The 21,223-nt window shown below is 33.2% G+C and overlaps 2 protein-coding genes across 4 annotated transcripts; both read left to right on the forward strand.

The window, feature by feature from the left end:
* Positions 1-1,511: 1,511 nt before the first annotated feature.
* Positions 1,512-3,784, forward strand: LOC143468201 (TLC domain-containing protein 2-like). Its single transcript, XM_076965235.1, has one exon. It carries the CDS (start codon positions 1,515-1,517, stop codon positions 2,283-2,285), a length of 771 nt encoding a protein of 256 aa, XP_076821350.1. The 5' UTR covers positions 1,512-1,514; the 3' UTR covers positions 2,286-3,784.
* Positions 3,766-19,131, forward strand: LOC143468199 (thioredoxin domain-containing protein 3 homolog). 3 transcript variants are annotated; one of them, XM_076965230.1, is made up of 21 exons: positions 3,766-3,899; positions 4,017-4,074; positions 5,700-5,803; positions 6,145-6,216; positions 6,345-6,461; positions 6,593-6,671; positions 6,956-7,032; positions 7,128-7,220; positions 7,373-7,527; positions 9,876-10,019; positions 10,095-10,189; positions 10,514-10,658; positions 10,751-10,864; positions 11,837-11,979; positions 12,072-12,172; positions 12,447-12,604; positions 15,177-15,319; positions 16,298-16,342; positions 17,469-17,498; positions 18,044-18,413; positions 18,566-19,131. In XM_076965230.1, exons 1-20 carry the CDS (start codon positions 3,870-3,872, stop codon positions 18,391-18,393), a joined length of 2,253 nt encoding a protein of 750 aa, XP_076821345.1. In that variant the 5' UTR covers positions 3,766-3,869; the 3' UTR covers positions 18,394-18,413; positions 18,566-19,131. The 3 variants fall into 3 exon arrangements, with proteins under 3 accessions (XP_076821345.1, XP_076821346.1, XP_076821347.1); XM_076965231.1 differs by having other exon boundaries at positions 18,044-18,091; XM_076965232.1 differs by lacking the exon at positions 18,044-18,413.
* Positions 19,132-21,223: the final 2,092 nt, after the last annotated feature.

Genomic DNA, 21,223 nt, shown 5'->3' on the forward strand with positions numbered 1-21,223 from the left:
TAATGTCAGGCTAACTTAATCTCATTGAGTTAAATATTGGTTATGTCAAAGTAGTTTTGCATTTAATGCTCCCTGCTCATTTTCCAACAAATTGGCGCCATCATTATTTTTATACTTGTTTTAAACAATTAAGGCTTTGTTACTTTTTTCCATGCATAAACGCATACTATTTTATCAGCAAGCAGTGTTTTTCACCCCCACCAAGCCAATGATGCAAAATAAGATGATCATATAAATGGTTTGTTGGTCTCAGGGTGATGGCTGCAATTTTTATCTTGACATATCATAGAAAAACACTTTTTGCGTCATGAAAAACGTATGCTGGCTTCGATTTCAAAGCAATTTTCTTGTCTACTGTGCAGTTATTTCCCATCATTGTAACCTAATAGCATGAAGTGATAAAATGAAGCTGAATTTACGTAATAGTGTTGTTTAATGAATTACTTCATGTAATAATTTATATAGTCAAACCTTGTTACAACATACCACATTTATTATGTTTGCACATTACAACAGTCACATTTTCAAGTTTCAACTTCAGCTAATGCCTTTTGTTTGTATTGGTTAAAGTGAACACATTTATGTTGTAAACACGGACACTACGTCCCTGGCCGCTGTATTTGCCAGCCAAGTGCAGTATTGTGCTACCTCATTACTAATATAATTGTAAAGTTGCTTCACGTGTACAAAATGAAATGTTTTGTAATCTGTAGCCAAGATGGCAAACGATGTGATATATCTTGCGTTACCATCTTATACTTTACTTTTTTTTGTGTGATGTATTATACATTGAACTTTTCCTTACTTGAATAACTTAAGGTTACAACAAAGATGGATCATTCTGAGTATCACACATTTTGAGTATCTAGGTGTATATTATAACGGGGTTCAGCTGTATATATGCAATACATATCCTATCTTTACTTTCTTATTATTCTTATTATTCTCTTGAATTTAATTATGACATGCATACTCGTTTAATCTATTAGTGCCACTGCCAACTCTATAAAGTTCGCCAATGGTGCCTTGATGTTAGTAAATGTTGAAATGTTGCAGTAAATCTTACATATTTAGTGTGAGCCATTCATTTGATCATACAACTCAGTCATTTGTTCACCATTTAATATTTCCTTTTGTTGTGTAAATGTTCAAGTGCATCACTAAACCATTATTGCTACTCCACTGTATTCTTATACTAGTTTTTTTAACACCTTTCCAAGTAGGTGCTTGTTATACTAGAAAGATGTTTACATGATGATCTTAATCTTTACATTATCCTCAGTTTTAAACTGTTTTTTTATTGTCATGGAATTTTATTATGGTAGTTACAAATTAAGACAATTGTTTATATATATATATATAAGTTATGAATTTTTGAGAGTTCTTTTAATCAGTGTAGGCAAGTGTATAATTAATATTACTTTATCAACAATTATATTAGTTAGTGCAATTATATTTTGCAGATAACTCTTTTTCTATGTGCTTGCTTTTTTAAATACATTTGTAAGCTAGGTATGTATTTAACTGATTCTAGCACTGGGTTATTACTTACTCTGGGGTTTGCAATATTGTTCAAACTATGCAGCTTTGTTATTCGAAGTTTGTGTCTTATTCCTGAAAATGTTGTGCTTCACAAGAAGTTTGAAAGATGGTTTAACATTACAGTCTCTTTAACCCATTCATGCTTAGCTAGCATGGGCTGTTTGTTCTGCTTTTACCTCGATTCCTCTCTTGCATCCAAAATGCGCGATGGTCATAGTTTTACAGCCGTTGTTGTGACTTACGTATCTCTTGGATATTTCGTACATGACTTGGTGCATGCAATCTTCTATCGAAAGCTATCAAGTGCTTGGGAGATCATTATCCATCATATTGTTGTTATTGTTTCATTTGGTGTAGCTGTCATCTTAGATGTATATGTGAACTTTGTCATTGTCTCTTTATTGTGTGAAATTAGTTCGATTTTTCTTCATATTCGGCAGCTTTTCAACTTAGGCGGTATACCTCCTACTTCATTTGTTTATCGTATGAACAGTCTGGTCAATATTGTTATGTATGTTCTATTTCGTATTTGCACTTTAGCTTGGATGGTGAGATGGCTTGTTCTTCACAGAGGTGTTGTGCCTCCTATGCTTCACAGCATAGGTACTGTAGGCATGGCGGTGATGACTGTCATTAATATTGTCTTGTTTGCAAGATTACTTAGAAAAGATTACGGGAATTTAATAAAGAGTGCCAAAATAAACACTTTCACAAAGAACCCTGAAATTACAAAAAAGTGCTGAAGTTCAGTTATTATTAGTATGTAACTGAAAGAGATGATTCTAGCCAATGTTAACAATATGTTGCCTCAGAAAGTATACTTGAAATAACATCATATATCAGCAAATATTAAATGGATTATTTCTGTAAGATGAGCCTGTAGTTAATGAGTTATTTTTGCAGTTAAAAACATTAATATTATGTGTGATTTATAACGATGGGCCGATACGAACCCAAACCCGAATAGATTCTCCAAATGCTGTCTGTGTGGAATGTTAATGCAAACACAAAACTTGCAATGGTGAACTTGAATACAATATTATTTTTTTAAACAAAGCAATTTTTAACATTTATGTCACGTAACAAGAAAAGTTTGACAACTTTTGGGTGACATTTTATCGTTTGATGCTGATGGGAATAAATTCGGGATTCGTTTGTGTTGACCTTCATGATGTTTGGAATCACATGAACTGGAATACTCTTCCTGGTGGCTCATCCCTAATAATTTACCTGTAGCTTAGTTCAAGCAAACATATTTTGTAGTATAGACACCACACACTGATATGCTATTGCCTTTGACATGATACCTATTAACTTGCTGTAAGGATTTTTAATAGCCATTAAAGATGTACCGTATTGCATATTATTCTTATGATGCCAATTGATGCTTTTATGTCGAGTTTTGTGGGTTTTTCCATCAAGTGCCTTTGGGTAAGGATTACTATGCAAGTTAGTTGAATATTATTCAAAGAAAACATTTGCATAAAGTGAAAGCTACACGCGCTCCAAGTTTCCCGCTGCTCTGTGCTTCATATTCACAATTTGTATTTATATACTGTATATGCAATATATTTCAATAAAAAGTTGAATGGTTGCATATTTATAAGATCAACATGTTTATTGCCAGTATGCAGTTTTACAACCGTTGTTTCGTTTAGATAAAAGTTTGACATCACCTCGACACAAAAATGTTGTTTTATGATTTCTTTGATATTGTTGCGATACGTCTCAGATAATATAACTCATATTGTATTTTCTATACATTGTATTAACTTTTATAACCGTTATTTTGTTACAATAGCATTTTACCATTTTGTATGTGAGATGTTAATAATAATTTTTCACTATTGACATTTTAGTTCTGTATCACATGTGGCATGATCTATATTGTGTATTGTCAGTTTGTTAATTTTTTATGTGCTGATTTTTGTTTAACATTTAAAACAAAAAATGGTTAGTTTTGTTTTGTTACACATCATTGTTTTTGTGTCACTGCATGACATCTGTTACTAAAATGTTTAAAGTTTACTTAATGACGTGTTTTCCGTAATACTAGCTCTTTCATATGTTCATTATGTGAAATTTGTGTTTGGCGGCACAACTCGTTGTATGGTTATTGTACCAAGTATTGGTCAGCAAAGCTATATTAGCTTTGTGGAATTAATATAAGTTTATTGGACATTATTTGCATAAGAGTGTGTTTAACTGTTTGTTTGATTGTTTGTTTTTTATTGATTCCTAGTTGATTACTAAAATCTCATTATTTTATTTTGAAGAAATTTGCATATGGTTGAAACCTTCTTTTATATTTAATCACTGAGTGAAAAATGGCTAAAAGAAAAGAAATTATTTTACAGGTATTTTGCAACTACTAACATTTGCAAGTTTGAAGGTTTCTATGACAGTGTGACACATTCCTACTGTATACATTTAAGCATTAAAACTTCAATTTATCAATGTTTTATGCATTTTAGGTAACTCTTAATAGCCAAGAAACATGGGAAGAAGCAATGGGTCAAGGTAAATTATTTGGTAAGTTTTTGAACTACAGGCTTAACAGTATGTAGTATATAATATACCGATTTTGCTTTCCAATGCAGATACTATTAATTTATCATTAGTTAACTTAACATTAGCTACACAGTCTACTCTACAATGAATTTGTAGTTTCGCGCAGAACTTTTTAGATATATATTTGCTTTGTTTTAAGATGATTTCTAAAAAGAAATATTATGCATAAGAACAAATTGTTTAAGGTTTGTTTGAGATCTTTTCAAATCCAAAAATCCAGTGTTGGGTAGGCACAAAAAACTCGTTTTTACAGATTCTAGACACCTGATTTATGGTGCTCGCTCTACCCCACACATTACTAATACCCAGGTTAATTAATTGGTAGGTTTACAGTGTAAATCCTATTAAGAAAAACTACTTAGCAACAGGCTTTTGCTAGCATTGTTGGTTATGTGTGCAGCGCTCGTTTCCGTTTCCATTTCTGTTAATTTTCATGTAAACTGAGACTTGCATTGAGTTCTGTGACAAAAGTTATCTTTTTTTATATTTTAACGTTGTTTATAAGTGTTCTGGAATGTGAAATACGAATCACCTCGAACTTAAGGCAAACCTATCTCATAGCAAAGGAAAAAAGTGATTTTTATAGTTCTTTAATCAGATATCGAGTAGTTTTTGAAAAAAACTAAATACCTTTACTATTTATATCTTATGCACAAAGCGAACTGCACGCACAAGATGTAATATGATGAAAAGTTGCAATCAGTCTTGGCATATGGTACATACAGGTAGCTCAAAAGTGCATTTAAGAGTCACAAATAAAGCATTAACGTTTTTATTTTTTGATTAGAAAAAAGGCAGCATTAATGTGTCTTTGTTGCAATTTGTTTGATAGATTTGTTTTTAAATGCTCAGTTGAGTATGTAGTGATAACTTCACTGAGCTACTTTATTTTATGAATCCTCAATTTTTTTTCGTAATATGTTAGTATAAAACAACTGGCCTTAACTGATACGAGACAGATAAAATCGGAAACGTTTTACAAATGATAGAAGTAGGTGTTCTCAGCTTATATACATCCTAAACCATAACACGTGAGCATATGATGTAACATGTTTTAGAGATAGAAGCGAACAGTTTTAAATATGACATGTTAGTAGACTCAAAAGTGGGAAATCACAAGAGTAATGTGCTCTATGCTCCATCAAGGAAGCAACGTCATTGTGTTCAGTACAGTACTGCGAATTTGGTACTTTGTACAGTATAAGCCAAACACACAAACAAGTTTCTATCTAATTTTTGATTAATCTATAAAGAGTTAATGACCGCAAGGCAGCTCATTCTTTATTGTGCCACCTAGGGCTGCAAAATGTAGCCATGCTGATGTTTTTAACAGGAAACATCATTTTGAAAATGCACCGCATTTGTAAATGTTTACAAATGCTCTACATATTGATCACATCTATGAAAGTTTAGATGTCAGTTTTGTATAAGTTGGGGAGAACTTGCAGTTTCAAAAACTGCTGCTTGCATGCATGACTGTATGTCTTACAATTTATCCAGTTAGAAAATTTACGTTTTATCAAATTTAGTACATTAATTAATTGACAAAAAAAAATTAACAATGATTCAAATACAATTTGAATTAGTGATTGATGCTCATCAGAAGTGGTGCGGTCCATGCACAGCAATTATTGGAATGCTTAAAAGGATTAAAAATGAACTTGGGGATGATTTACTTCGATTTGCTACGGTAAGTTTTTGCAATTGTATTCTGTAATGCTATTGATATGGTTGATAAGCTCTTTTGCATCATGACTTATAATCTGTACTAGGTTTGCGTACAAATTATACCTTTCCCACTACTTGTTCTAATTTTCTTGTAAATAGACAAAAAAGCAAAGCATGAAAGGTTTTGGTTATGTTTTATAAAATCAGGATTTTTAAGTTATCTATAAAAATATTTTCCGAAATTCAAGAAATAACGAATGACAGTAAAACCACTACAATTTAAACATATGCATATGCATGTACATGCAATTTAAAGTTATACTCACAAGCACCGATATAGCATACTTTATACCCTTTTAACAGGCGGAAGTTGATTCAGTGGACTCATTGGAACACTATCGAGGGAAATGTGAACCAAACTTTTTATTTTTTGCGGTCTGTTCCTTTTGTATTGATGACATTTTCTACATTAAGAATAAACATGCTTCATTAATTAATTATCAAAAATTATATGTTTGATATTGCTCTATGTTAACGAAATGTAACTTATAGTTTGATTTTAGAGTGGTGAACTGGTGGCTGCCATCCGAGGTTGCAATGCCCCGCTTATCCAGAAAACAATACAAAGTTGCCTGGAAGCAGAACATAAAGTTTTAAATGGTGAAGCTGAAAGAAAAGTGGTATGCATTTTTAGAGTTTTAGGAAATAGACATATTTTCTTTTCAATTCAAAGACAGGCAAGAATTTTTGAGTTTTAATTTGATATTTTATTATGACTACAGTATATTTATGACTACTGATGTTTCCCTAGATAAGGGACGTGTATAGTGAAACACCAGATGAAGAAGCAGAAGATGCAGAAGAAGAAGAATCAGCAGATGATGGTGTTGGTTAGTTACTTATTTGTTGTTTATAGGTAGTCATAAACTTTTTATAAAAAGCAAGGTATCAAAAGGTATTAACTGCTCGATTGTCAATCAAGATATTACTAGCTCTGCTACGTATGTTGTTGGTTTTGCAGCTGCTTTTGCTTCTGCCTCAATGTTATTTAAGACTGATATCTATATAGGTGTTATTTTGTACATGTCACTTTGAAAAAGGCAGTGCTTCAAAAATTATTTGAATTAATAGTGTGGAAAATACGTTGATAAGTTAAAGTAATTTTATTTGGCAGTTCCAAAACAAGTTACTGTCGCACTCATCAAACCAGACGTTGTGCAAAATGAACAAGTGGATGAAATTATTTCCAAGGTATGTATTTTGCACTTTTCTTGATTATTATAAAACTTAAATAAAATATAAAAAGTGGTTGCATTTTCTTTTAAAACTCTTATTTTAAAATCCAGATTGAAGATGCAGGTATTGAGATATTGGCTAACGACGAAAGAATGCTTTCTGAAGAAGAAGCAAGAGAATTTTACCAGAACAAAACTGAAGAGGTTTTCAATGCACATGATGTTTTTAAAACATATAGTAACTAGTTTGCTTCGTGCCTAGTTTGATGTGTTGCAAAGTCTTGAGGGCACAACGAGTTAGCATATTCAATAATACTTTACTTTATGAGCTTGAGTTGTATTTTACTTCATTACAGAGTTATTTTGATGATCTCATTAACTATGTAACAAGTGGACCATGCCGAGTTTTAGTTTTGACAAAAGGAGAAACTGGTGAAGGAGTTATTGAGCTATGGAGGAAAATCATTGGACCATTTGATGCAGCAGTAGCAAAAGAAGAAAATCCTAACAGGTTAAAAATGTTTTATACTTCAAACTATTGGTTAAGTCAGGGTGGTCGAACCTAATTTATCATCAGACCAAAAATCAAAGTCAGCCTGTATGCATGGGCCACATTATACTAATTATGTGATGCTTTAAAATATAAATGTAATGCTGCCAACTAAACAAATTAAATTAGCTCAATTGTTGAGGTTGGTATTGGTGTTTTGTTTATTTTTTTGTTATGATTGCAAGCAATATCACTGGGCTTGGACAAGGAGTTACAAGTGCGTTTGTGTTTAACAACCCAACTTACTATTACAAGAAAAAATTAGAGACCAAGTAAAATGTATCTGTCAATACATACACACAGATACGCTCTGGAAACTGGGCTTGAGCACAGAGAAATCATTGCAGACTTTCAATCGTACAAAGGTGGAAGATAAACAAAAGATATAACAAGATGTAACAAAGATATTACAAGATATAAAAGATGTGATATACCAAAATATTTTGTGTTTTATTTGAGGTTTGAAACCCGGGCTTTAAACTGTGAAAACCTAGATCATTTTATTTAAACGACAGATCAATTTTTTTAGTTTAAGAAGATAAAAGGCCTATGCTAATGAAAAATTATGGCAGTAGTAAAGAATGGCAGGACAGTGCCAGGAAAACCTTTTGCTTCGTTTGACCTTGTGCTGACCCTTTTCATGCTGCAAGTATGATCTTGTGTAGACTTTTCCGTTTCAATAAGGTTCAATTGATCATGACAAATATTTTTTCCTGTTTTGATTAAACAGTCGATTGGTTACCTTATTATCAAGCCTTCGTTAGTGGAGTCAGAAAGAGCTTTCTGAGCCACGGGCTATTTGTCACGAAAATGTATTAAAAATTGATTACTAATTTGTTAGTAAAAGAAAAATTGAATATACAGTAGTATTGACTTTAACAATTTAATATTGAGTATATTATCGCGAAAAGTCCATTTTCTCAAACTTAAAAACAACCAGGCTTTCCTTTTTCTAGCACAGGTACCCGAAACCTGTGTTTTGAAGTTTTGTCTTGAATTGGGGCCCTAGCGATCAGAGCAATAGCACAGTAATGAAGTAGTTATTTCACTAATCATTTTTGTCTAAATGTTTCTCTGTCACTTTACTACAGTATGTATGGCTACTGTACTTCCACTTTTGTAAAGTTTGCCTAGTGTTTGATGTAACTACGTGAATCTGTTACTTGAAGCAATATTTCGGTTTGAGAATTTTGCACCTGTAGTATTAATCTGCTTACCTGTTTATGTTAGTCAGACTTATGCTGCCATCCTACCGGACCAGTGCAGGACCATTAATATCAATGCGTTTGTTGAGCATGTGTTTTTAAATCAAATCACCGGAAAATGTTAAAATGCTCCGAATAATTTCATCAAAACAATAAACTCAAATTAAAATTTTCCACACTTAACTAAACATGATCTTATTTCAATGATTTTGATTATGTTAATGTGTTGATTTATTTTTTTATGAAATAAATAGATGCACCCAATGAGTTAAAGTATAGAAAAGCAAATAGCCCTTGTGACATACAGCAATGAGTCCAGCCAACTATCAAAAGCCTGTTTAGCTTCAAATGCATTTTTGTGAAATGTTGGTTTGATAAACCAAAAGCACTAATGAGTCAATAGGAGCTAATATGAAGTAATAATGGATGAAGAGATGTTAATCAATTTCAACTTACTTCCTGTGTCTGAATTTTTGAATTTTTTTTAACAACGAATACCCCACTATGAGCTAATGATTGATGATTGCAAGTGCCAATTTCCTATTTTGTCATTGTGTTGGTATTTTTTGTGGCACTTGCTTAACTGTATCTCAAACAATAATTGCTAAATTAGACCATGTTTACACTTTATTGTCATAAAAGCGTTTATGTTTTAACATCAACCTTTGCCGTCAATCATTTAAATGTTTTTGTGTCAAAGAAATAGTTTGACAGGCCAAAACTGATACCTGTGCTTGTAGTTTGACCACACTGGTTGAATTGGTTAAAGCTGTTCTCGCTCACAACAGTTCATTTTGATTGTGTTTTTGTTTTGTTTTTTTAAGACATCAAGTAAATAACAAAGGATGTAAATGGATATAAACTTGTGTATCTATGTTAATGCAAAAATGTACTTTATCCTATTTCTTTGATGTAACTTAAGTGTTGATGTACAATATATTTTTAACTTTTAGCTTCAAATATTTGTTAGCTAATTTATTATTGTTGATCTTTTATAGTGCATAGATTTTTTATACCATAATATACAATTTAGTTCTGCTTTTCAATATAATTAGTATACAATTCAAGCTAATGTGATAAATAATATAAATGTATTTGTTGCAGTTTGAGGGCTATTTATGGAACCGACGCTACAAGTAATGCACTTCATGGTTCCAGTACTACTGAAGAAGCTATAAGAGAACTTGGATTTTTCTATCCTGATTTTAGACCTCCTACTGTAAGAAGCATAAGATCAGCAGCATCAAGGTGCAATTTTTGTGTTTTCTTGTGTTTGTTTGTGTTTGTGATATGCATTTGACAAAATTAAAAATTTTGTTGCAGGGCATCTGGCAAACGATCCAAGACACCTTCAAGCAAACCATATCTACAAAGAACTCTTGCTCTGATTCGACCAGATGCCTTGAAAACTCACAAGGGTAAGCTTAACAATTTATATATTCTTAGGCTTTTGACTCATTGATATGAAACTTTAAGTTTTAATTTTAGCTTTGAAAATAACCGGAAAAATGTTTTAGTATACTTTGGCATGAAAAGGGAAGCATGTTCACAGGCTGTTTTTGCTAACTAATGCTGTTTAGTCCAATTTTTGTGCCAATATTCTGCAAGTGAAATACATTAAGTCATGATCACTTTCAGTCATATGTCACCTTTTGATTTTACATGTTTTGAAATACTCCAGGAATATGACATGGCACTTAATTTATTGCGTTACAAATTACATTGTTTTTTCTTACTTTCAGATGCAATCATGCAAAAGATAGAAGAGGCTGGCTTCAGGATAGCAATGCAGAAAGAAGTTACCCTCACCCAAGACCAAGTTGAATCATTTTATGCAGAACATAAAGATGCAGACTACTTTGAACCACTTGTAAAACAAATGACATGGTGATTAATAAGAAATAAATAAATTAAAAAAAACTGACAAAATACATCACATAATGTGACATATCTTAAAGAGCTTTTTTTTTTCAATGTAGTGGTCCAGTTCTAGCTTTGTGTTTGGCTCATAATGATGCTGTTGAACGATGGAGAAGTATGCTTGGACCCAAAGTTGTTTCAGAAGCACAGCAGGATGATCCAGAAAGTTTGCGGTAAATCAGTAAAGCATCAAAATGATTGTTTTCTTCATTTACACGAATGGAATAATAGTTCATTTCTTATCAAGCTGCACTAGTTTCTCAAATGATAATTTTTAATTATTGACACAAGCTTTAGTCTGCTTCAGCTTCGGCATAATGATATCTATTAATGTGACCTGGTCTTCTGGTAATTATTCCAAACTGAAGGTGGACATTTGTAGCCCAACTGAAATGAGTTTAGACTTGAGCATTACTTCACTGACTTATCAACAGCAACCATGCTTGAGACTTTATGAAAAAAAATAAACGTAATGTGCACTTAGTTGCATTGCATTTTTGATGGGCACTGCACGTTTTGTACACTGTCACCATAGAATTGGTCACCTTTCGGTATTGGTAAAGACAGTAACTACCTAATGAAAGATGCCTTATGTTTGTCATAACCATCGGAAACAAACTGAATTGACAAAGAAAATGTAGCATAATTGTATTTTGCATTGCACATAAATGTGGGAAAAAGGCGATTTTGTAAAGTCTTAAGGTGGTTTATGGTTTTCTTAAAAAACTGGCAATATGATGAAGCTTATTAGTGTGTAGTTTGGCACAGCGGTTTATTTTTATTTTCTAAATGATTGAATTACATTTTATTACTTTACTAAGTACATAATAGTTATCTAGATACTTTGTTATGTAACATGAGTATTTTTTGTTATTTCCAAGCAGAATTCTGTTCATCTTAACTTTAAAATTGTTTTGCCATTTTGCCTTCACCCGATGAAGCAAGCTAAAGCTTGTGTTAATAATAATTAAAAATGAACTTTAGACGTCTACTGCATTTTGCTGTCTGATTGAGATGTTAACATGGTTGTGTCATTATCAGCATTGATTTTATGGTATCTTACGCAATGTCCATAGATGTTAAAATGTTAGTTTTTCACAGCCACATAACTTTGGAAAGTGTTGTGTGCATTATTTTATTTTTAGTGCACTGTTTCATGTTGAAGATGCAGAAGTCAATATGCTGCATGGTAGTGATTCTCAGAGTCGTGCAGAATCAGAACTTACACAGATTTTTAACATCGAACAAACATTAGCTGTTATTAAACCTGATGCAATGCAAGAAAAAGGTACATCCGTTGACCTTTGCAGATAATGTTGAGAAGTTAACCAACTTCTTCGTTTACTTCTTATTTTTTCAACTAATAATGTCTTATTTCAGAGCAAATCATGGATAAACTGAAGGAGGCTGGGTTCATGATATCATGTCAAAAAGATATGAGTTTAACCAAGGAAATTGCAGGAGAAATCTATAAATCAAAGGTAGATGTACAATGTGGTAGCAGTTGTGTACAATAGATAATAAATCTTCTGCAAACGCTCTCATGAAGCATCTGCAAGATATTAGCTGCTGTAAATGTTAATACTGTATATACAAAGTTTTTTCAAACAACAACCAATTCAACTACTTTTTGGCAACCTCGCAAAAAATGTGGATTTATTATACAGTGTCAGATGCAGAAGATGGCTCTGTTAAAATGACTTTTACCGGATAGTAATTCATGTTCGTCTTTCCATTCTATTTTTTCAATTGCAGGAAGGCGCAGATTTTTATGATGACCTTATTGACCATATGACCAGTGGTGAAACACTTATGATGGTATTATCTGCTGAAAATGCTGTTGAAAAGTTAAGAAGTATCATGGGACCAACAGATCCTGAGATTGCAAAAGAATCTCATCCTGATTCATTGAGGTTTTTATGTGAAGTTATATAAAATTTAGAAATATATGGTAAAGCCTATTCGCTCTCCCCCTTTGTTATTCTTTGTATCCTCTCAAGCGAGTTGTCACAGGCAGCTGCTCCAGGAACACCCAAAATAGTTTGCAGTTTTGCCACGTCTGCCAGTTTGGCTAACTGCTAAAGAGATACACCGCCATGACCAGGGATATTGAGTGATATAATTGTGCCACCTGGTTCTCTGTTCAAAGCATTGGTTTATGTAACAGGCTATTTTGCAAATATTTCCTGATACTTTTATGGTGATGTGACCACTGACCATGCCATCATAGTTGGGACTTCTCAATTTAAACAAGTAGAGACTCAACAACATATTAAAGATTTTCAGATTTCAATGCTACACATATGATCTAGAAGCATTACACCATGAACTGTTTTTAAAAATCCAATTTTTAAAGCCTGCACCTGTGAGCTTACTCTTTTATTAGCATCCAAGATTCATTGCCATTGGTGAGAATTGAAAGAGACATTGATTTAGAAATTGTAAGCTTATTGGTCTTAGAAGCTACCACTTTATGATAACTAAATTTTGAAGTTCAAGCATGACAACATTTGCTTTTACAATTCGGGTTCCAATTCTATTAGGGGTTCTGGGTCGATTCAACTCATGGATGATCGAACCTCGTACGATTCAACCCACGGATGATTGTACAGTATTGGTTCATTATTTACAGTAACCTCTATACGCAGTATGTTATCAGGCGCGGATACCGCTTTAACCACTATATTATACCAATATATATTTTGTATTGAATTGAAAACATGTTTATGTATCGATGTGTAGTGAGTAGGCTTATTTAGTGAAAAATTAGAAAATGCAGCCTGTACGTTGATTGAAAGTCAAACAATCTTCCAAAAAGTTGTTTGTCAATAAGAATGATGATTCCCCGCGAAAAAATTTTAAAGCAAGAAATCGTACGTTTTGAGAATAGTATAATTCAACAACAAAAAAGTCAATGTCGATAAAACTATTTTAAACTCATGTGAAAATTATTTTTCGTCATATACTAATTGGTTATATTTCAATTTGTCTTGCTGAAATAAAGTTATGAACGTTTAATTAGGTGTCTAACATGTAGGACGCTAGGCACAAATGGGTTAATAGTAATCTTACTTTAGAAGGCTGGGAAATAAAGTCATAATGCATTGTTTACAGGATGTCATAGTTACAAGATAAAATGTCATAATAACAGTCTTTGACGGAATCAAAAACTGAAAAACTGAGAGCTGAAACAATGGTAACTGACACCGAATGGTATCAACGATAGATTTTTTGATTTGTGGTAAGCCTAATATTAGGTTAGTAAGAGAGACATTGGAAAAAATGGAATTCTAACAGTATTGATATTATCTGATTCAGGCATAGTGCTTTTGGTATATGTGGAGCTTTTATCTTAATACGATATGCAATAGGCAATAAATAGGTTACACAGTAATTCCTAAACCTTTATCTGCTTGCCTTTTAATTCATGAACACTCAAGACGCCCTAGTTTATCCATAAGTCACAGGTATTCAAATCACCATGCACTTGGATTAAACAGTTGAAAGGTCCGACCAACCAACCAACCATGAGGTTCTTTTGTTACTACTCCTTTCGGCACTGAGTCGTTTTCACCTTCTCGAAGTCAGGTGAAAAGATACTTTTCAATCTCGTTAAGGCTTGCATTCACATGTTTTTCAATCGCTCCCTTCCATGAACAGTCATCAGTTCCAACATGTGAATTTAAGTCTCCTTATCGAAGTGTGTCGTATTCATTTAACGCTGCCCTCTGCAGGCCGACCTTTGTCCACTTATTCATGGTATTGTGATGTTGGATTAAGGGCATACACCTATACAGAAAATATGCTTTATCCCATTTACTTTGGCTTAAATAGTCTAAATATTTTAAATACCTTCTGACCAAGAAATTAATCCATTCATCCATGCAATTCACCAGCTGGAGAGTTTGAGTACTGTAGTTTCACATTCGTTTAGACAGAAACTGTTAAACTGTAGAAGAGTTTCAACTAGTCCATCAGCTACTTGAACTGTTCCAGAGCAATGGCTCCTTGTTAAAGAGATGTCTGCAATATTAAGGTGATAACGCTTGGCTTCATCAACTACCTCGTGCTTCTTTCCTGTTTGACGAAGAACGTTTCCAAATTCCGTTTCGAACTGTTAGCCTTTGACAGATTCGTAAATAAATATACATAAGATCTTCACTGGTGCACTACTCCGCCCTTTCCCAAGTCGCTTCCCCAAACATGTAGCACACCATTAATAGATTTCATATTATGGGCACTTTGCGGAAAGATTGTCTTTTACTTTAAGACCAAACTGTTCTGTTTTAAGCTCAGAAGAATTTCTTGTAAAGCCACGTGTGGAAAGATGTGGTTTGATTAGCATTCTTGTGCATATTTAAGAAACCTACTTTATTATAAATAATGTTGAAACAATGGAATGGTAGTATTTTTATACAGAAATATACAGAATGAGATTCCATATGTCATATGTAGAAAGTTAGATTAAATTTTCTTTTTATTCAGAGCTTTATTTGCTAAGTCAGTCAAGGAAAATGCAATCCATTCTCCATCATCAAAAGACAGTGCACAGGAGAAGATAAAAATTGTTTTTGGCGATGTCCAGTTCGACTGGGATGGTACAACCAATGAAGTTGTCGAATCAGATGGTATAGAACCTAACCATTTTGTAATCATTATCATTTGCATATTTTAAAGTGAGGGGCAAGTCCAAAATTACGTTGGTTTTAAATCAATGAGTAGTTCTCAGTAAACATTCTGGTAAAACGATTTTTAAGAATATATAGTGGTTAAGCAATTATTACCAATAACAATATCACAAATTTGGCCTCCTGTTATGAAGAAAAGCTCGGTCATTAAAACATCACAATGTGAAACAATATGCCTGATGACTAGGGTTTGTATTGGGTATGGTAAGCTAGTTAATTGGTTTAGGATGGAATACATCTATTTAGGTTGTTGATTAGTAGCAGCCTGCAGGTAACATTTATTTTCAGCATAGGAATGTCACTGATAGCAGTACATAAACTGGTAAAGCATTCTTGTTTTTACTGCCGGTACCGGACAGCCAAGATTGAACTGTACTGTATGTCAGCATTTACATTAGCCAGTACAAATACACCAACAGGAAGCTAGTTTAGGTTTATTTAACACAAAATGTTCCTGTTATACACTTAAATACACTTTTATTATTTTTTTGCTTCATCCCTATTGTTTTTTTTTTGTGATGTGATAAGAAACGTTAATTTCGTCATAATTAAGTGATGAATTTGCATTTTTCCCATTTGACTTCGTTTACTGACAACTACTCTTCGATTTAAGGCCAGCTTGTTTTTGGACATCCCCTCACTTTGATGCAATTTTTTCATTTACCTAATTCTGTTTTTGCTTCACCGTTTTGTTTCCGTTTTGGTTTACATTGATGTAATTGTTAATAAAAGTGCATAAAAACAACTGATCACTCATCACTCATCACTCATCACTCTTCTTCACTCTTATGCTTGTATATCATTTGCATGTATTAAACAATCATTATTATTTATCCCACAATTTTGTTTTTGTTTGCTCTGTTAAATGTTTGTTGCAAGCAAATACCTACGCATTTAGAAATTAAAGTTTATTTTTAGAAACGGAACCCGAACAAGCAGAAGACGCAGCTGAAGAAGAAGCAGGTATTTATAACTTACTACTTGCGTTATATACACTAACACAAAAATAATCCAGATTCCAAAGGTTGAATGAATTCATGTACACGCATTTTTTATTTTATTAATTTTAGGAAGGGTTTGGGCACATAAGTTTCGTCTTTGATTAACAATGATCAACCTTTTTTCGATGGTGTTCAGGTTCTACAAGAATCGTTGCGTAATTCTTTAGTTTGATGTTCATGGCGTATAGAACTATGGCAAAAGCCACGACAGCCATTATTTTACCAAAGCTCTGACGATACAAGTTGAGTTGTGTTTTTTTTGCAAATTAGTTTACAGACAGTTGCCCAACAATAAAGCTTTCACTCAAAAAAGAATTTTTAATCATAAATGCGCTTTGGACGCAACGTAATCGGTTTCATTATTTTGCGATACTTCATAATATAAGCAATTGTAAAGTAGTTAGCTTCATATTTACCATCCTCTTAAATATGAACGTTTCTGCGAGAGTGGACTTGAGTTTAGTAAAATTCTATTTTGTGAAGCAAAGAAATTCTTTGATTATGGTAATTTTGCCGAAGCTAAGGAAGTAAGTAAGTGCTAGAACCCATGCTGAACCTACATATATAGACCAATATGGGATAATGCCACTATAGAGAACTGACAAAATTGGAAGAATTATAATTTGTTAATAAACACAAGATTTTTGGTTAGTTTTGAAAACAGCCGTAGTACAGTATTGAATAGAACTAAATAAATTTTCAAAGTTGTGTAATCAGTATTTTTATTACGTTATTTAGATTATTTTGGTTGGTTTATGGTAGGATCTCTGTGAACTTATTAACGTCTCCGATTCAAAGTTATAGTAAATGAGCATATAATCAAATATGTGAAAACAGTCCTCTGTTAATATCCGTATGCTGCAAATGCCCATTTAGGATGTTGTTATTCAGCGAATGTAATTTATAGAACTACATAGTTTTATAATATGAAATAATATAAACTTAATAATAAGACAAACAAACTTAGCGTCACACTTGCACTTTAACGAATTTTATCTTATTCTTACTTCGATAATGTCGTTCTTGATGCAAGGTTCTTTTGCCCAGCCCTATTCACTTTTCTAATTTCTAACCTTAAATTTCTATAGATGGGGAAGCAGCTGGCGAAATTCTAGATGGTAAGATTTTATTCCAATGTAACTTATTTGCTTGCATGACCTGTGTCCACTTCAATCAAGTCTTGCTCATAAATCAACGTCTAAATCAGTGATTCCCAACCTCATTTGGTTCGCGGACCGCGGCGCTCTTTTTCAGTAGAAAAATTCATGTCACCCTAAATTGCTTACCAATTTTTGTTTTTGCATTGTTTATGAACAAGTTGGTTACCACTATCATTAATGTGAAAAGGGACTACTTCGGAGCTTTTAAAACAATATTCTCTGTGATTAACGGATAACGTTAAAAATTCTTTGATTTGTCTGAAATCTTGCGGCCTGTTGGGAAACACTGGTCTGTGACCGAGGTTACTCATGTTTCAATTGCTTTTTCTAAAGCTGATTAACATTGCTTTTTATTTTGTATGTTTTTCGTCTAACCATTGCGACAACTGCCTTAACTAACCAACGGTTGCTTGATGTTTGCTGACGACCTCATTACCGCCTAACCTGTTTGCTGTGAATTGATTCATCCCCATTGCTGCTTTCGCTTTACCTGCAATCACCAGAACTGAATGGGCCAAAGGAAAGCGAAATAGATAAAGCAGATGAGCCAGGTAAAGAGAAAAGTGAATCAGATGAGTTAGGTGAGGACACTGGGCGAAATATTGATGTGGTTGAGGAGGCTGTCGTTAACGAAAGGATTGCTTCTGATGAGGCCCAAGATGCATCGCAGCACGAATCAGATGTTTTAGTTAATGATGATGTCAAACCTTCTACCACCGAACAAGCTTCTCGTACTTCATCTCAAAAGGAAGTTTTGGATTCTGCGCGTTCTCGTTCTAATAGTAGCTCTAGTTCAGCGAGTAGTGTTAGCCATAGTAGTAAAGTCAGTGGGGTAAATAACGAGGCTCACTAATATCTGGCCTTACATTTATGGTAAGTTACTCTTCGTGTCCTAACATAACCCCCTTATACCTATAGCGGTATATGCGTGCCGTAGCCTGTTTAAATTATGTTTGTATGTAGTATACAAGACGTAATGTGTTGTATTCTCTTGGTGTAAAGGCTAAAATTCAATTTCTTTTTAGCTCCAGCTGAAGATAAAGCGACAACTGAAGATTGATGAATTTGAAGTATTCAGATCAAAACAATTCTTAATCTTGTTTAGGCTATACCAGAAATTTTACCAACTGTTTTAAACTGTGATCGACTGTTCTTTTAAGGATTTTTGAGTTTGCACTTTGCTTTATAGTCATGACTTCATGTACTTTTCAGCTTATCACTGTTAGTGCCAAGGTTTCACTGTAAAATTGTTTAGAACTTATTTGTACTTTGTTATAAAGAATTGGATATCGAAAATTTATTGCATTTGCTGGAGTTTCTATGTGAAGTAACCTATAGGTAATGTGGCAATTATAGTTTGAACTACCTTTTATATTTTTATCAAATAAATAAGTTAGATTACCTGAAAATTGAATGGTAGGCTATAACATCTGGATCATTTTGACGGGGATAGTCTTAGCGTGTTTTTTTATAAGTGTTTTATTTAATTTTTTACATTTATTTTTATAAACATCATTTAATTTTATACAAATTAATGAATTTTTTTTTAATTAACGTGAATTTAAATGAATAAAAAGATATTTGAATTAACTTTAAATTTTAATGTTTTGTTTTAAATTGTGGATTTCACGACATGAAGCAAATGGTTTTATAGGTAAACCACTTGCACTGCAAATGAGAACCAGGGAACCGATTACCAGCTTCCCGCCAGTTACGTTAAATCTAAAACATCCATAAGCAAGACCTAGGCGTAGAGTTTGATTCAGTGGTATACTGTAGAAAAGAAGTGGAGGTTCGTTCTCCGACAATTCTCATCGTATTGTGTCCAAATGCTTATTCCCAGGATATCGGGATTCACGAGAGCTCTTAAACATGGTAATGCTTTGTTACTATACGGGAAGTTAAACTACCGATAATATTTCTGTGCGTCGTTTGCAAAGATTTATTTTTTAACTAAACTGTGTTTATTTCATTTGTTTGTATTCAAGTAGGTTAGCGAAGTAAGTTTGAAAACTATTACCCCAGCTCGACGCTTTAGCCTGATCACAACACTTCTTAACCAGATAGAAGGTTTCTTTCCATCCTAGTCGGGAATAATATAATTTTACTAGTTTGCTTGTTGGATGTGACAAATCAATCAAGAAGCAGAAATAAACAAACTAAAACATACCGGAAAAATAAAATAATATACGCTAATATTTAAACATTGATCAAACTTTTAAACGAATTAAATGTGTCTCCAAAATTTATCTTTACAATATATGTTTTATATTTAATATTTTTACAAATATCGCAAATTTTTCGTTGCCGGTCAACAGCGAAACATGGCAAGGGATACATTTTTACATAGGCCGTTTAGGGATGCAAATATTGGTATGTGACTATTACATGTAGCTTACTAGGCTAAATATCAGGTTGCAAATGCGGTCAATGAGTAGTGGTGATATTTTTAATATCTGTAACTTATACATTTGCTTATGCCTGCGACTTAACCGTCTGCGTTAGGAAAAATGGCATTATTTGACAACATTTCTAATTTCATTATCGAGTTATTTGTATAGGCCTACACTAAAACTGAATCTTTTCAAGACATTTAAAAAAGGTTACTCGAAAGGCTCAAGTATGGAGACCTGTTTCCCTAGTTGATTTATCTTGTTCTGTAGTTAGATCATTTTCACTAATTGAGCCACTATTTTTCCTGCACACATATCAAACATGTCGCATTATTGGTTTTCGCTAGTAACAGTAACGTTAAAGAAAAGAAAGTTACATGAAAAGTTTGCACTAATAACACTAATTTTACTTCAATGCAAAAACAATGTTCTTAACAAGACATTGGCATAAAGAGTTTTCCGTTTTGCCATAAAAAGTGTAGGTTTAGATTAGCATAAGCAAGGCTATATGTGTTTAATGAAGATTAAACTACCGTACTACAAACAGGGCACTGACTAATTCAACCAAATTTTGACTTAGCTACGGAACGTAAGCCTACCTTTTGGAAGAACCGCTCTGCTTTGACACCAAAATAAGAATTTAACTTTTATGTTGTGCAATCACTGTGTTTTTTATCAATTTCTTCTCGAAAGAGAACGTTTTGGTGAAAATTTATCACGAAGCAAAGCTTTGATGGGAGCTGTTTGGCAAAGAGTTTAATACAGTATTTCCCTTACGTTATCATTATGTATATTCAATTATCCAAAGTTGGCAAGGGGCCCCGTCATCAATCATCAAAGCTGATTAACAGCAAACACAAGGCACGGTTGAAAATGATAAAGCCTATAGGGCTTAAAAAGTGCATAAAAATACTGTTGGTATTCACCTACTCAGCTGATAATATTTTTGAATGGTGAGTGAAAGAAAAGCGAAAGGTTCTGGCGCATTTACAATATGTATTAGGCGCTGGCCTCGCAATAATACGGTTGGTATTCCGTGTGTGATACCATTAGCGCAACCTTTGTAATGCCTTTGGGCAAGGAATAACGACGCTTGATCATGCTCAGTGGACCAGGTGCACAGTTCTAAATTCGGACAATTGCGATTGTTTCAAGATTTTGGAGAAGTATTGTTGTATAAGATATCTATGCTTTTGTTTTACTCAAGGCCATAGATATAGTATAAACACAGGATACTTATATGTAATTAATCTAATTATGCATACACAGTAATGTTTAAATTATATCTAT

The sequence above is a fragment of the Clavelina lepadiformis genome, chromosome 8 (assembly GCF_947623445.1).
Source record: "Clavelina lepadiformis chromosome 8, kaClaLepa1.1, whole genome shotgun sequence".
Taxonomy (NCBI): Eukaryota; Metazoa; Chordata; class Ascidiacea; order Aplousobranchia; family Clavelinidae; genus Clavelina; species Clavelina lepadiformis.

Bases quoted from the DNA above. Each gene is read 5' to 3' on its own strand.
- LOC143468201 (XM_076965235.1), top strand. From the start codon at position 1,515: ATGTATTTAACTGATTCTAGCACTGGGTTATTACTTACTCTGGGGTTT.
- LOC143468199 (XM_076965230.1), top strand. From the start codon at position 3,870: ATGGCTAAAAGAAAAGAAATTATTTTACAG. The intron at 10,190-10,513 runs GTAAGCTTAACA...TCTTACTTTCAG, and splicing joins TGCCTTGAAAACTCACAAGG to ATGCAATCATGCAAAAGATA. The intron at 12,173-12,446 runs GTAGATGTACAA...TTTCAATTGCAG, and splicing joins GAGAAATCTATAAATCAAAG to GAAGGCGCAGATTTTTATGA.